General features: G+C 34.1%; 3 protein-coding genes across 9 annotated transcripts; all 3 read left to right on the forward strand.

Moving 5' to 3' along the window:
* Window positions 1-4740: 4740 nt before the first annotated feature.
* On the forward strand, window positions 4741-6608 carry LOC126583592 (gibberellin-regulated protein 14-like). Of its 7 annotated transcripts, XM_050248042.1 has the most exons (6): window positions 4914-5080; window positions 5181-5219; window positions 5353-5497; window positions 5546-5590; window positions 5639-5881; window positions 6177-6608. In XM_050248042.1, the coding sequence occupies exons 1-6, from the start codon at window positions 5024-5026 to the stop codon at window positions 6359-6361; spliced, it is 714 nt and encodes a 237-aa protein (XP_050103999.1). In that variant the 5' UTR covers window positions 4914-5023; the 3' UTR covers window positions 6362-6608. The 7 variants fall into 7 exon arrangements, with proteins under 7 accessions (XP_050103996.1, XP_050103999.1, XP_050103998.1 ...); XM_050248041.1 differs by having other exon boundaries at window positions 5353-5590; XM_050248040.1 differs by having other exon boundaries at window positions 5546-5881.
* A 1057-nt stretch (window positions 6609-7665) lies between these two features.
* Window positions 7666-9384, forward strand: LOC126583595 (vegetative cell wall protein gp1-like). The gene is made up of 5 exons (XM_050248048.1): window positions 7666-7789; window positions 7876-7923; window positions 8546-8761; window positions 8911-8940; window positions 9175-9384. The coding sequence occupies exons 1-5, from the start codon at window positions 7733-7735 to the stop codon at window positions 9241-9243; spliced, it is 420 nt and encodes a 139-aa protein (XP_050104005.1). The 5' UTR covers window positions 7666-7732; the 3' UTR covers window positions 9244-9384.
* A 4534-nt stretch (window positions 9385-13918) lies between these two features.
* On the forward strand, window positions 13919-15016 carry LOC126583594 (gibberellin-regulated protein 14-like). The gene is made up of 4 exons (XM_050248046.1): window positions 13919-14018; window positions 14123-14158; window positions 14276-14462; window positions 14609-15016. The coding sequence occupies exons 1-4, from the start codon at window positions 13929-13931 to the stop codon at window positions 14791-14793; spliced, it is 498 nt and encodes a 165-aa protein (XP_050104003.1). The 5' UTR covers window positions 13919-13928; the 3' UTR covers window positions 14794-15016.
* The last annotated feature ends 1026 nt before the right edge of the window (window positions 15017-16042 follow it).

Genomic DNA, 16042 nt, shown 5'->3' on the forward strand with positions numbered 1-16042 from the left:
ACCGGGGTGGCTTCGAGTTTGGTGGAGACCATACAGAGTTCGGGGTTTAAGCTACAAACGTTAAATTTGAGCTTTGATGAAGAAGAAGAAGTTGCTGCAGCTGTCTGAATCTTGTAACGCCGCTTATTTAGGATTTCAGAAATTTGAGGTAAAAAGAAAAAAAAACGAGAAAAATATATTGTTGAAGCTCTTTACTCGGATCCATATTTTGTACTTTTGTAGTTAGTGAAGAAGGATGGAAATTGTATTTTTGAAAGGTTGGATAAACAACATTTTTTGGAACCTCCAAAAAACCAAAAAAAAAATAAAAAAATCATTGTTCTTGTTTTGATCACGCAAGGTGATTTGTTACCCGTCCGTTTAGGGCCGGACATACCCTACTGACCCTAAGAGCTTAGGAAAAAACTAAGCAATGCCCCTTGAATTGTAGACTTTGTTATACTTTGCCTTCTAAATTTCTATTTGATTGCAGGTTTCATTGAATTTTCAGTTCGTGCTAATGTACCCGAACAAATTCAAGAAATTGAAACACTTACAATTGTCCAAAATGACGAAAAACGGTCCATAAATTTGACGAACTAATTGAATGGACTAAAGGGACACTACCATGAAATGAAAGTTCAAGAGGATCATATAATCCAAATAAAACTTAGAGAGCAATGTGAAATGCGGCTTATAATTCAGATTTCGGTTTTATTTTGATTATTTAACAATTAAATGTTTCCACAAGTCTTTTCGACCTTCAAAAATATAGGTTACTGTAGCAAAGCTACTAGCTTATCCCTTCTTCCAAACTAAATAACCAAATGTTAAAAAAAAAAAAAAAAAAATTTCCAAAACTGACTACCATTTCCCTCAACACACTAAGGGCTGGTTTGGTATTGCTGTGCTTTGAAAAAAAGCTGCTGTGAGAATAAGTGGATGTGCTGTGAGAATAAGTGGCTGTGAAATAAATCAGCAGAGTGTTTGGTAAACTTTTTTGTAAAAGTGTTTTTGGAAAAAAAAAAAGCAATCTGATAGTGGATCTTTTCATTAAAGGAGTACTGTAGCTCTGTGTACTTTGAAAAAAAGCCAGTTTTCCAAAGCTGCAAATAGTAGCTTCAGCTTTTTCCTTTGATTTCAGCTTATTCTCACAGCAGCTTCCAAAATAAGCCTTTTTTTTTTCAGTTTACCAAACACCTAAAACCCTCACAGCTTTTTTTCATGAGTGCTTTTTTTTTCAGTACCTCACTCCCAAACCACCCCTAAGTGATATATTCAGATGTAGGACAGACAATTGCTGAATTGCATTCGTGTAGCCCCTGCATACAACATGAGCGTGAAATGCTTACCCCGGTTATAACCAAGATATTCCAAGGCAAGCACACATGATTCATTTTGGTTGTCTGTATTAACCCGTTTAGCTTGTTTCGTGTTATGAACTTATGCACGACATGGATTACTTGCACTTTCAGTTCTGACCCCTGAGCTCTCCATATGTAAAACATGAGATTTTTTACGGAGTATCCCATTTACGGAATATCAAAACTTGACGGTTAAAGACACAAGTTATTTCATATTCCGAAGCAACTAAGAATTTCTGGAAAAACATATGGACTTAAACCACGCACGCTCGTTGAGTTGGAGTCTTCCACTTTACCTACTTTACGTACAGGCAAGGCCGTTTTCACATAATAATTTCATCCGTACATATTTGTATGTTTGCGTTTTACAGGTTGGCCCTAGATTATGAACTGTGCACTACTGCACCTGCAATGCCGACACAGAGAGAGAGAGAGAGATCATGTCAATTTTGATTGATAGAGAGATGTCATGTCATTTCCTGAAGTGCTGCATGAACATGCATGCATGATTGACGATGATGATGGGTCTTTTGGCATTTCTTTTTCGGAGTGAAGTTCCTATTGACAAGAAAAATCCATCGGCAGAGAATTACCATCAATTCTATATGAATTCAAAGTTTTTGGGAAGTGTGATATAATTATAATTTTATAACGCTATCCTCTCTGCCAAATGTAAAAAGAAAAGTAATTGTCCCTACAGTATACAGCTGGGTTTAACTGTCTAGGGTTTTAAATCGTGTGTGATGTTTGCAGAAGGTGAATAGTTGGTCCATTAACCTTCTATGTTGCGTGTAGCCATTAACGTTTCGTTCGAGGAGTTCAGAGATTTTTCAGTGTGATTGTTAGACGACATAGTATATCACGTGTAATTATACAAATGATAAAATATGTGTGTTAAAAAATTAATAACTTAAAAAATAAAATATTTTATCATTTACATAAAAACACATGATATATCATCCGTATTCATATCACAATTAAAACTTTCTCCAAGTGGACTGCATGCATTACCTTGCAGATAACATCGATTACCACGTTTTTTTTTTTGGGAAACACCATGTCTTTGTTTACATATGCAACTTGGCTAACATTTTCAGAGATCTTACGAAAAAGATCAAATAATAATGGAACTTTAACGAAAAGCTCTTGGTATTGTTTACTTTAACGAAAAATCATATTTTTACATTAAAAAATCAATTATGATACTATTCACTTTACCTTTTATTTTGTTCCTTAAAGCTCAAAATTTTCAACCATTTTTCATTAATTTTCCTAATAATAATTAGGGTTCTTTTAGCATGCACATATATATGAGGGCCCTCCAATACACGTTGCTGTGAAACCTAATTCGGTTTCGGGTTTAGTCTTGTACAGTGCATGCTTTTATGCTACTGAAAAAATTTAAATAGAATGAGTTCACCGTTGTTATAATATTTTTCAACATTAGTATAAGCATATATAGAAATGCCATTTAGTATTACAATTTAATGATATTCTTTTTTACTTGTAAGTGATATTTTAAATTCAATTATAATGTAATGTGAGTTTGAACTACATTATTATAACTAGTCCAATATAAGACTTAAATCACTCCCTCATCCTCTTAGTATGGACAATATTGATTGTTTAAAAATAAAAATAAAATATAGAGATAGTCAAATACATGGCATTGAATTAATAGCTCGGGACATCACTTAGTACTACAGTCTAATGATATTTCTCTTCACTTGTAAATGAAAGATCTTAGGTTCGATTTTCGTCGGAAGCGAATTTGAACTATATTATTATGGTTAGTTCAATATGAAGTTTAACACACTTTTCCATATTTTTTGGTGTAAATAATATCGTTTATGAAAAAAAAAATCTCTAGTTTAAATAACATACCATAAGCGAAATAATATATTCTCAGTCGCCTGCACTTGAAACCTGTTGTTGTCATCAATTGGTCTAAATGAAACCAGTTGTAATCCATGATTCCTAGAGTTGTTGAATCAATTTTACTGTGATCGGTCAATTCGATCGTTGGATCTTTTTAACAAAACCAGCTGTGCTCAAAAGAAAGTTACGAGCCCAAAAAAGAAAAGAAAACCAACTGTGTTCTTTCAATTAAACCTAACAAGTTCAAGTATCAAATTTTAGATTTAGATTAACTGAGTAATACTATTTTTATCTCATATTTTTTATAAGAATTTTAACGAAAAGCTTTCGGTACTGTTTATTTTAATAAAAAATCATATTTTTACACTAAAAAATCAATCTTAGTACTATTCATTTTACCTTTTATTTTGTCTTTATCGTTAGAACTTAAAGTTTTTAAATTTTTTTCATTAGTTTTCCTATTTTTGAAATCACATTTTGTATCATCTGCCTATTAATATAGGATCTGCTTACAATTTGAAATTTCTAACAGTTAGATTTTCAAATTTGTATTATTGACTGTTTTAAAACATGTCAAGGTCATACTCCAAGTCTCCGACAGACTATAAAAAAAAATGGAAAATTAAATAAAAGAGTTTGAAAACTTTGAGTTTTAACGATAAGAACAAAATAAAGGATAAAGTGAATAGTACTATGATTGACTTTTTAGTATAAAAATATGATTTTCGTTAAAGTAAACAATATTTGAAACTTTTCGTTAAAGTTCCCTAAAAAAAATAATTTTTACATATTTTTTTAGTCTCTCACGCACTATATGTAATTTTGACCATCGACTTTGTTTTTAACTTATTAAATCCAATGACAATAAATAAAAAGAGGTATTTAACATGCTAAAAATATTGTATGAAGGTTACATTCGTAAAAACAATACCACGCAATTTTCGTTTCAAGTTTTTATGTGCAGGCCTTGTGTGGAGGATATTAATTTATGGTTGCTAAAGATATTATATATTTAAATTTTATTTTGTAAATTAACAGTTGATATTTAAATTTTTTATTCAAATCATTATATAAAATATTAAACCATTGACTTGGGATGACGCACACTGTGATGTGAGAAGACGAAAAAAAATGTAAAAATAGATATAGGTACATAATAGTACTTTAGTGGACAGGGGAAGGTGGGTCGAACTCTCGAGTCAGATTTCGGGACAGCAAGCTAACTTGGCTCGCTGTGAAAATGTGATCACATTTCATCATGCAGCTGGCATATCATGGCCTTGTCCAATCTAGCAATAGATATTTACCTATTATATTCTCGATATATTATTACAGTATTTCAAACTCGATATATTATGACAGTATTTTAAATTAATTACGTATTATTGTTATTTTAAATAATAATGTATAATTGAGATACATATATAATGATGTACTCGTTCTATTGATGAGACATAATCCCAAACTATTAAGGCATACAAGAGCTTGTAAGATTTAAGATAAACCCTAATGAACGCGGTTCTTTTTGCCTCTCTTTTTGTTTGGGAGATGCTTGGAAATATGACATTCTTAACCAATGATATAATATTTATAAATTTCAATTTTCACATGTGATATTGCGTTATTAACTTGAGATATCGATACAGTAACTCATCTGATGTAGTAGGTAAGTGTTTCTCTGCTGCCTCCTGCAGTGGACCAGTCCCTACATTTCAAAACTATTTATACCATATCCCTGCTCCTAGAATCATCACTGCCCCGGTACTTTCCTTCTAGCTCTTGACTTTTCCAGCTGTTTTGCAATGGCTTCCAAAGGCATGCTCCTTCTCTTTGCAACCATTCTCCTTTTCACTGCGAGGGTACGTAATTATCTTCATTTTTATTAATTAGTATTATTATTTGGTTTAATTTCCCATTTATTTGGGTGTCTAAATTGGAATGGTACCCTTGGTCTTGTAGGCTTCATCACTTGATCATCATGAGGAACTCAAGATTAAGGTACTTTTAATTATATACTTTAAACAGTGTGGTAAAAACTAATTTTTACATCTACAGGGACTGGAACTAACCAAAGAGTTCAATCTTTGGTAGAAATTTTGACCTTAATTGTTGTGAAATTAATTAATTTCAGATTAATTATGTCAAGGCAACAGCTCCACCACCTCTATCCAAGGCTCCAGCGCCGCCGCCTCTTGTGGCCAAACCACCCACTCCACCAATTGCCAAGCCGCCAACTCCACCACTTACCAAGCCATCACCACCAATTCACAAGCTCCCTACTCCTCCCCTTGCCAAGCCACCAACTCCACCACTTACCAAGCCACCAACTCCACCACTTACCAAGCCATCACCACCAATTCACAAGCTCCCTACTCCTCCCCTTGCCAAGCCACCAACTCCACCACTTACCAAGCCACCAACTCCACCACTTACCAAGCCATCACCACCAATTTACAAGCCACCTGCTCCTCCACTTACCAAGCCACCATCTCCTCCGCTTGCCAAGCCACCATCTCCTCCGTATACCAAGCCAACTCCTGTCATCCCACCAGTGAAGCCACCAACTCCGGTCATCCCCCCAGTGAATCCACCAAGTCCTGTCAGTCCCCCAGTGAAGCCACCCACTTATCCACCGCTTCCCCCGGTTAGGTCCAAAGCAGGTAAATATTCTTCTCACTGCCATAGAGAAGTGAAATTTATGTCCATTACTAATCTAAGTAAACCCTTAACCTTATACTCATTACAAAATGATATACGTTCTATATTCCCCATTATATTTTGGTCCCTCGACTGAATTTAATTTAAGGTAGAACTTTAAGACGTCACATGTAACTCGTAAACAAGTTCACGGACAAAAATATAACTCGTGAACTTTTTCACGGACTATAATGTAATTGAAAACCCTAAATGTCGGTTAATTTGTGATTAAAATTGTTTTGTCATTTTGGTGGGCAGATTGCATCGCACTGTGTGACAAGAGGTGCATGCTGCATTCAAGGAAGAGGGTGTGCATGAGAGCTTGCACGACGTGCTGCGACCGCTGCCGCTGCGTTCCTCCGGGAACATTCGGCAACCGGGAAAGATGCGGCAAGTGCTACACCGATATGGTCACCCATGGCAACAGAAGCAAGTGCCCTTGAATTTAATAGAGAGAGAGAGAGAGAGGAAAATAAATGGTTTTCTTCCTGTCCTTTCTAATTTCTACTGCTTACCGCATGTGTAATGGATTGGATAATTATTTATTATTAGTACTAGTATGGCCCTAGGGTTTTAAATTTCAAATGTCATGTAGCGGATGATATTATATATTACTGTACTTTTGAAGATTTGGTAACAATATTTATAGTGCTTAATTACTCTAATGAATAACATGTCGTGCTTGTCGGATGCCCACCCTATCCAACTATCTAATTTTTGGAGAATGTTTTTCTCTCCACCTAATTTTTTTTTCCTTTTCTCCTACTTAAAAGCTTACGATTAAGTTTCGTCAATATTTTATATTAATTTTTTATAAAGATTATAAGACAAAATAAAATGTGAGAAAGGAGGAGGCAAGATGATGAGAATATCGAGGGGAGGGAATCTTACTACTAATTTTTTGTGTTTTGGTTATATGAGAAGAAATTGATCTGTTCCTAGTCTTAACTCATTATACTTTTCTCTTCAGTTTGCCTATTTATAGTGACCGGAAAATCTTTATATTTTCGATTTTCTATGATGAGTTCTGTACTAAATTATGATAGAATAATTGTGTGATTTAGGCTATTTCTCCATATCCAATATTGTTGTATAAATATTAATTAAAAAAAAGTGTTGTATCATAAAATCATAGATACAATTTATAAAGACTGAGTGTTTAAAGTCTACTCATTATTGAGCGATTGGTGATATTTTATCATAATATTTTTAGATATAATCTGTAAGAACTCTTTGTAAGCCAAGTTATTTATGATATTTAGTTGTAATGCCTTTTTTTAATGAATGAAATATTGGACTTTTCTTTTTAAAAAAACGTCTCGAAGGGCTTTAAGATTTGGGCCTGGTGGAATTTTCACTCGGGCCCGTCGGATAATTGGTGGGCCCTCAATTCCTCTATGGGCTTTTGGACTAATTTTATTGATAACTAAACCGCTTAATATTACGGTTTACTGATATTTCTCTTCTTATAAGTGAAAGAACTTAAATTTGATTTTTGCCAAAAGAAAATTTGAACCACATTATTGCTAATCCATTGTGAGGTTAAGCCTACCCTTTCTCCCTTAATCTAAATAATATCATTAAAAAAAATAAAATAAAAACTTGAAACTGACTTCATTTGACTAGGGTTTCGTGGCATTGCACGTGACACCACATGCATGTGTAAGAATATGAGAAACAGTACCAGTGAAGGACATGGAAAATTTTCCCCCTCCACCCTTTCAGAACACTATTTATACCCCCCCATCGTAGCTCTCCTGCAAGCATCTCACTCCCTTATAGTTTCTTCATAGAGCTGCTGTTCACTAAACAAAATGGCTATCAAAGTTATCTTCCTCCTGTTCGTCACTGTTCTCCTGGTTTCTACAATGGTAATTAACCATATCTACACTGGTTTTATGCACTGATTTTGTAATTATATTGGCAAACTCTTAATTTGACATGCTTCTCTTTGTAGGTTTCATCTCAGGACGATGATGGTATCGACGATCTCAAGGCAAAGAAGGTACAAATTAATTTTTTTTAAATGAGGGCTTGTTGTTGGGCTCACTTCATATCTAACGTCAACGACTCAAATCATATATTTTTCAAGTTGCGTTTTATAGATTATTTTGCAAAATATTAGCAAAAAAATGTTTGAGGAGTTTAATTGAGTTCGAAGAAATTGACACTAAGTGTTCCAAGAAACAATAAAGTTTCATCACCACAATCAAATGAGTAAATGATTTCGGATTGAATTGATATTTTTGCAAAAATGATCTATGAATGAAGACATAAAAAATAAATCGTTCGGATCATTGAAGCTCAATGTATGATGAACACCACAACCAGTTCCTAGTTTTACTAAAAGTTGAGAATCCCTTTGGAGTGTGTGTGTGTGTGTGTGTATTGACCATGTCTTATGTTTAAAAAGTTGATCAACAATATAATTAGTAAATATAGTTCAAATAATAGTAGACTCAAACTAAAAATAACTTACGCACCAAAAACTGAATCAGATCATGTATCTTGAAATAAATAATTGGGTTTAGATGTAGTTTTAGTTTTGTGATGTATTTGTGTTGCACTTCTCTATGGAAACTAATTATTGGAGGAATATTGAGCATTTATTTAATATATGGTTTCAGCCATCACCTACGAAACCCAAGCCATCACCAAAAGCACCCAAGTCGCCATCATCAAAAGGACCCAAATCACCACCAAAATCACCCCCCAAATCACCCAAGTCACCGGCAAAGCCCGGCAAGTCGCCACCAGGTGCACCACCGTCAACTGATGATGATACATACTCTGATGACATTCCGGAGGATGAGCCGGTCACTCCGCCACTTTCCGTATCTAAGGTCAGACACTGCATGCATATATGCACTACTGACATGGCATGTCTGTGATTATTGATGTTGTTTTCTTGCAGCAGAGAGTTCTTTTAGTTTGCATGCATGGTATGTGTGTAGATGAACTAATTGGTACATATTTGTCCTTGTATTTGCAGGTCTCATCTCATGAAGACAAGAAAATCATGGTAAGTTACAATTTAATTTATTACTGTGTTATATACATGGTGAGGGTTGTTTTGTCTTTGTAACTAAAAAATTAGTTGTTTTAGTTGTAGAAACAGGAAACAGCTTTTTTGCAAAGCGGATAGCTTTTTTAGTTGGGGTCGCCCTTATTTACTGTATTATATTCATATGGTCTTTATATATGCATGGCAAATTGGCAATGGAAATTAACTTTTAATATTATGTTCTGGTTGCAGGGGCAAAAGTATAAATATTCAGGTTCATCGTCGGACGGTGAGCGACCAACAAATGGTAGCCAAAGCTAAATCTAATGGGAGTATACATACAAGAAAGGCAATAAAATGTTATATTGTATAATTCAATAATGTTTATTCAACTGCTCAATCTTCATGTAAGGGATGACATATATTTCAATAGTAATTAAATAACCCTAGTTTTTTTTTTTTTTTAAATTCCCAATTAATAAAAGATCTATGTATGATAAATGGTCCACTTCGATTTGACAAGTCACATATTACTAACCACAAAATCGGAAGAAAATCAAATAAACAATTAATTGAAAGGATAAGAAATCTGAAAAGTTACTCATGTTGACAATTACTTGAAATCTTATCCGAAAAATTATTAAGATTACATAAAGATAAGAAATCTGAAAAGTTACTCATGTTGGCGACACGGGTCACTCGAAATCTTATCCAAATTTTTTTTGAGATTATATAAAGATAAGAAATCCAGAGATTTATTCATTTGGCAACAAGTGACACTTAAAATATGTCCGAAAACCTTATTTTAATATGAAAATTTAATTTAAGTAACCATATGTCCGAAAACCTTATTTTAATATGGTAATTTAATTTAAGTTACCATATTAATTTAATTAAAATAATAAATTATGTTTGGTCTACGGCCCTTTGGCCCCTTTTGTTGGAGATTGTTTTTTGTCAAAGGCTATGTTTGGCCCCCTCGGTTGGAGATGGTATAAAATATGGTATGACACTGTTCATTAAAATATAATTTCTTGCTGGTCTATAAGGTTAAAGGGAGCCTTTCGGCCCTCATTCAGTTGGAGATGGCCTAAGTTTCCAATCCTTGTCCTCAAGGTTGTTTGCTATGACTCCTTCACTAAAGATGCCACTGCTCTAATATACTCTCTTGTATTATCTCCAATATTTGGGGATTTATAGAATTGTTATTTGTGATAAGTTTTTCTTGTAACTCATTGATGTAAACTGTCTCTATAAATACAAACATACAAACTTCTAAGTTGAGCATCAGTAACTTATGTGTGAATATTTCTCCTTTATGGTATCAAAGCTAAGAAACTGTCACGACAAAATGAGCAAATGGCAATACAGAGAGTAGCCCGACGAAACAAGCAAATAACAATACGGAGAGTAGCTCAACCTCTTATAAGTCCTTGTAAGATTTCTCATTTCACAAATATAAGAATCTTTTACCTTCACATTCTCACACTTTATTATAAAAGACTCATTCTCGAGTCTAAGTCTTCGTTGACTCCGTTATAATCTTGAAGTTGAATTCTTCCCATCCAACCAAAGAGATATTTGGAGTATCTTGAAATCCTCGACTTTCCAATTCGATGTAACATAATTTCTTCGAGCAAATCTTCATTTGATTTATTTGATCAGCTAAATCTTGGGAAGCTTCCAATTAAACGCATTAATCCCAATAAAATCAATACATTCAAAAGTAATATCATGAATACTATTTTTGGCATTTTGCCCTGGTTATTTGTTCATCATCTTCTTCTCTAACATTGGTGTTGACCAAATTGTGTCAACCTCATCGAACAACTCCTCACCAGATTCAGAGAAATGCTATGAGAATTTTTTTAAAGTGGGACTCTCCATAGACTATGTGACACATCATATTTTAACGTCAATTTTTGAACCAACATTAAAATCATTATGCAAAAATTATGAGATGGCAGAGTGTCTCATTAACATTTCTTGTGTTACAAATTCCAAAACACGATTACAACAAGTTTCACAATCATCCAAACAAAGATCAAACTTCGGAGGTAGATTTAATTCAATAAATTTGATTCCTCATAATTATCAACCAGGCAACTCGAATTAAAATAATTGAAACTGATCATGTGTGGTGCCGCTTTTGTTGTAAAATTCTGAACAAAAATCTCCTTCAGTTGACTCCACCACGGAGCGCAACCATGCATGATCATGTTACTGCTGGTATGATTTAAATACATTAGGCATGTTGGATCCTGGCATCTCTCCTCAGTTATAGCTTTCTGGTTCTTATATATCCTTGATATTTGAGATAACAAAACATACAAATGAACGACAAACATACAAATGAACGACATATTTTTATTACATAATTAGGTAAATCGATTTCAATTATAATATAACTTGAAGCATTGGCAAATTAAATAGTAAATGAGGAGAACGGCATCATGAAGCGATGCTTTGGTATCAAGTACAAAGGATTGCATGCATATACTGCATTATATTTGCAACATATTGGATGAGGAAATGTTAAAGGGAGAGTACTGGAAGGGTATCACTACTACAATATTAGCTTTAGGTGGCGGATGATAGTGACGGATTTAGAAAAATACTGTCGGATAAATTATATCCGACACATTATTTAATTAGTGATGGATATTAGAAAAATCATGTCGGTTATATCTGACATAAATTTCTGACGGATAATTACTGGCGGATATTATAAAATTTCTGTCGGTTCCAACATGCCTAAGTTATGTCGGTTTTATAGTATTTTCTGTCAGTTTTATCCGACAGATAGTGCTCTGTCGGTTATATCCGACACAATTTCTGTTGGTTTTAGAGTATTTTCTGACGCTAGCAATTCTGTCGCTTATGATATCCGTCACTGCATCCATTTTCTGTTGGATTTTGCTTAATATCCGACAGTAATATATGTTTTTTGTCAGTTATGATAGCGACACTAATAAATGGTTTTGTAGTAGTGTGAAAAAGGTTGTAAAACCCGCAATCAAAATGTCCTTCAGCCACCTCACGCAACGGAGCCCACTCACTTAGAGGTCAACAATGTCCCCCTCTCCGTCGGAAGCCACGAGATCTTGACTTGGAGTTTCGATGCGAGTAACATGTTGGGAACAAACGCCTCCCTCCCCGTCGACAACCACAACATCTTTCGTTGATTTTCGATGTGAGAGATTTGTTTGTTAAGCTGCCAAAGCATTCTCTTAATCTCTTCCATGTCACACGGGTAACTCTTGAGAATGAGTCCGACCTTGCATAGGCTTATAAGTAAGTTGGACTACTCCACATATTGCCAATTAGTTTTTTTATGGTGGAACCTCAACTTTATTTAGTAACCATGTTGATGAACTTCTATCTGTTTGTCCCTGATATCACATGTTGTAAGCAATGAAATTTGACTCCACGTATTCCACTCCACATACAATTGTCCCTGATACCAACTGATGCAGATTCGGAAGGGCACACATCAACAGCAACCACACGGACACACGAGAAAGAGATAAAACGCTAGGAACCCATACCGCTCAAAGAGCAATATTCTATAATAATATTCTAAAAGTATCCTGAACCCTATATTACATTGTGCTTAAAAAATAGAGAAAATAACCTAGAGCCTTAACAAGGAATAACACATAATAAAAATACTTAATTTCCTTGTCTAATAAGTAAGTATGGAAAATAAATAAAAAATATAATAGACTATAAAATAAGAATTAATCCCTTGATTTTGCATCAGTTGTCTAGTGAAGATGGTGAGTAGGGTTCTTGATATTAAATCAAAATAGTGAAATAATGTCATTGTAGGCAAAAAAATTTATTCCTTCGGTAGAAGCTAGCATCTTTCGACTTAAAACACACACCCAAAAACAAAAATATTTCATCATTGCCATCACAACCTTATACGACCACTTTATCATGGTCATAATCACTATTTCAAATATTAAAAAAAAAACATATTATAAATTGTTGTCTATAACAATCCGTATAATTCTATTAAAGTTCATGATAAAAGTCTCACAAACTCTTTTAAAATCCTTGTGTAATTCAATTAAAATATGCATGAATCCTACAGAAGTCAAGTAACTCTCTCAAAATCCATGTGTTCATAACTCTATGAAACTCCATCACACTGTATACAATACACCCCCCTTATACCTATATGCAAGAAAGCATTCTTCATATACAAATCAATCATAAGAGATGTGTAACTTCTCTTAATTTGCAAGTCAATATGTATAATATAAATAAATTAATGTAACAGTTCTGAATCCTCTTTCCTTCCTTAATAATATAAATATTTTTGTAAAAAAAAAAAAAAGCGAAGTCCAAACCAGGTTGGTCTGAGATGCAAGTAATACGAACTACGAATTCATGAAACTTCATTAGCTTTGTCTTGCAACTTTGGTAAGACAAACCTCGTGTGAAAGAACATACTGTGAAGACTGATGAGAAATGGATATATAGTAGTTTACTGCATGGCCACGGTCCTTGGTGAAGGAAGGTTTGGACTCTAAAGTCAGAAATTGGACAGCAAGGCCATTACTTATGTCTCACTGATCGGGTGAAGCTGTCACATGTGATTTCCATGCATTCGTTTTTTTCTTTAGGCACGTTCCTTGTTTTTTGTTTTTTGGCTTTAAAATTGAATAAAAAACAAACTAAATAAGAGTGGTGCAAAAGAGAAAAATGGTGTGTGAAACATTAAAATTTCAGTGCTAATCACACTGATACATTGTTCAAATGTTATCACATCACAGTTCTTTACCTTTAGGTGTTGGTTTTTATCACAAAAAGCCTTAGCGCTATTTGCAGTGGAACCATTCATTTAGGGTAATAATATACTATGTCAAGTTTTCTGATGTGAGATTGAATAATTCTTCAACACTAAAATCATTTCCTTTTAATTCTCTAAAAGCTAATAACCTTCGAAAATCCATCTCTGTACCTAATTTCAACACTATTTATACCACATTCTAGTTATGCTAGCTAGTAATCGGTCTCAGCTACTGAATATGGATTTCAAAGCTGTGATCCTTCTGTTTGCCTCCATTCTCTTACTTACTACAAAGGTATTTAATTATGAATGGAAAATTTGCATGATGATTTCTTTACATGTTATATCTTTAATTTTTCTTATGTTTCTGAAATATTCAATGATACTGTAACTTTCTAGGTCTCATCTAATCATGATCAGGAACTCAAGATAAAGGTATTAATCATGTATATCTTTATTTTAAAACCATATTGTTGATTATTTAAGTGCACTTTACTGTCCTGTTCCGTTGATCATATTAGCTTATACATTACTAATTTTAATTACGAACAGAATCAGAGTGAACGCCGTAGTTTATTTAATATTTGGATATATCCACGCATTCCATTTTGGAGCCCAGCATTCAGGGATCCATATCAACCAAAACGTCCACTGTATAAACCGGAGGCTCCCATAGTAATGGAGGCCACGCCACCCACTTCCGATGCAACTCCACCACCATCGGCGAATACCAGCTCAGGTATATATATACACGTAACTCTAGTTTCATGATTAATGTGAATAATATATATATATATATATATATATATATATATATATTCAATTAATATTAAATACTATATGCGTGTTTGCTGATTAACTACAAAAAATTCTGTGGGCTTGGAGATTGCTTCAAGTTGTGTGACGTGAGGTGCAAAATCGAAAAGAACAAGAAGATCTGCAGGAAATCGTGCATGTTATGCTGTGCCCGCTGCAAATGTGTTCCGCCGGGAGACTACGGCACCAACATGGACAAGTGTGGCAAATGCTATAGTACTGATATACAGTATCACGGACACAAGTGCCCTTGACCTATATATTAATCTTGTAATTAATCAACTAATTAAGCATGAAGTCGAGATAATTATTAAGTATTATGAGGATTGATGGTAAAGGACAAAAAATAAAGGGCCAATATATATAATTATATATATATATGGTATTTATATGGCCTACGCGTCCCATATTTCAATATTAATTATTGTTCGTTTAAACTTCGAAACTTCAATAGTAGAATTATATTCAATTGTCCAATGTCAATGGCATAAACTTAGTATAACAAGTAATGAAGTCTATGAATAAATAATACATCCTTTTAATTAAATATATGGATTGTATGGTTTTAGATTTGAGATATTCCAAAGGACTCTTCATGGACTCTATGCTTTCTTATGTTTTATAATGTTGACATGAGAATTGACGTTAAACTGTAAGGTGATAAAGAGTCCATTAAAAGTTTCACTTTAAGAGTCCCTCGCAGTCCAGCTAAACATATTAGCATTTATCTTTAGTTTTAGCACTCTTTGGGATCGTCACCCTTGCAGTCCAGCTAAACACATTGGTACAAGTCTCATCTGCAATCTGGTGCTTGTTTTATCCAAAAGAACAAGAATTGTTTCATTGAAATCAGCTCCAATGAAAGTAACACATACATAAGTACACACAGAAGAATCTACGAAATTGCATGCATAAATAGGTGAGAACAAGTACAACAAATGCAAAACCAATTATCGACTCTTTGTTGGTCCAACTTTCGTGCATCAACAGTATATACAAAATGGCTTTCCAGAATCAAAAGGTTGCAGCCATGTTGTTCGTTTGGGTTGCAATTGCTAGCTTGGTGCTGACTGTTTCTGCAGAAGTTAGCACTCCAGCCCCTGCCCCATCCGCAGCACCAACTGCTCTAATTTCAGCATTTCCAGTGTCAATGCTGATTGGTTTTTTGGGGTTCATAATTTATCTCTTTTGATTAGTACAATATCTACGCTAAGCCTTTTGGATTAGGCTAGAATATCATGTTTGGTTGCTGTTGGCTCTTATGATGTGCATGCCAATCCCCAAATATGTCATATACATGGTTAAGTTCTGTATTAATAGTGCTTGTAAGTTGTAACAGCTTTGCTTGGATATTTCATATATATGGTTTTCCCTTAATTTGTTGCAACATTCCACTCGATCACGAGAAATATTGTATTATTATTGTGTCGTGTTAGTACATGGTGTGGCATAATCAATGAAAACCTTATGGATATAACATTAAAGTATAAACTCATCGTCTAC

Source organism: Malus sylvestris, chromosome 9, assembly GCF_916048215.2.
Source record: "Malus sylvestris chromosome 9, drMalSylv7.2, whole genome shotgun sequence".
Classification (NCBI taxonomy): domain Eukaryota; kingdom Viridiplantae; phylum Streptophyta; class Magnoliopsida; order Rosales; family Rosaceae; genus Malus; species Malus sylvestris.

Excerpts from the sequence above, each read along its gene's own strand:
- LOC126583594 (XM_050248046.1), top strand. The coding sequence starts at position 13,929 with ATGCTAGCTAGTAATCGGTCTCAGCTACTGAATATGGATTTCAAAGCT. Across the intron at positions 14,019-14,122 it reads TTCTCTTACTTACTACAAAG|GTCTCATCTAATCATGATCA; the intron begins GTATTTAATTAT and ends GTAACTTTCTAG. Across the intron at positions 14,463-14,608 it reads ATCGGCGAATACCAGCTCAG|ATTGCTTCAAGTTGTGTGAC; the intron begins GTATATATATAC and ends GTGGGCTTGGAG.
- LOC126583595 (XM_050248048.1), top strand. The coding sequence starts at position 7,733 with ATGGCTATCAAAGTTATCTTCCTCCTGTTCGTCACTGTTCTCCTGGTT. Across the intron at positions 7,790-7,875 it reads TTCTCCTGGTTTCTACAATG|GTTTCATCTCAGGACGATGA; the intron begins GTAATTAACCAT and ends TTCTCTTTGTAG. Across the intron at positions 8,941-9,174 it reads ATGAAGACAAGAAAATCATG|GGGCAAAAGTATAAATATTC; the intron begins GTAAGTTACAAT and ends TTCTGGTTGCAG.
- LOC126583592 (XM_050248038.1), top strand. The coding sequence starts at position 5,024 with ATGGCTTCCAAAGGCATGCTCCTTCTCTTTGCAACCATTCTCCTTTTC. Across the intron at positions 5,220-5,352 it reads ATGAGGAACTCAAGATTAAG|ATTAATTATGTCAAGGCAAC; the intron begins GTACTTTTAATT and ends AATTAATTTCAG. Across the intron at positions 5,882-6,176 it reads CCCGGTTAGGTCCAAAGCAG|ATTGCATCGCACTGTGTGAC; the intron begins GTAAATATTCTT and ends TTTGGTGGGCAG.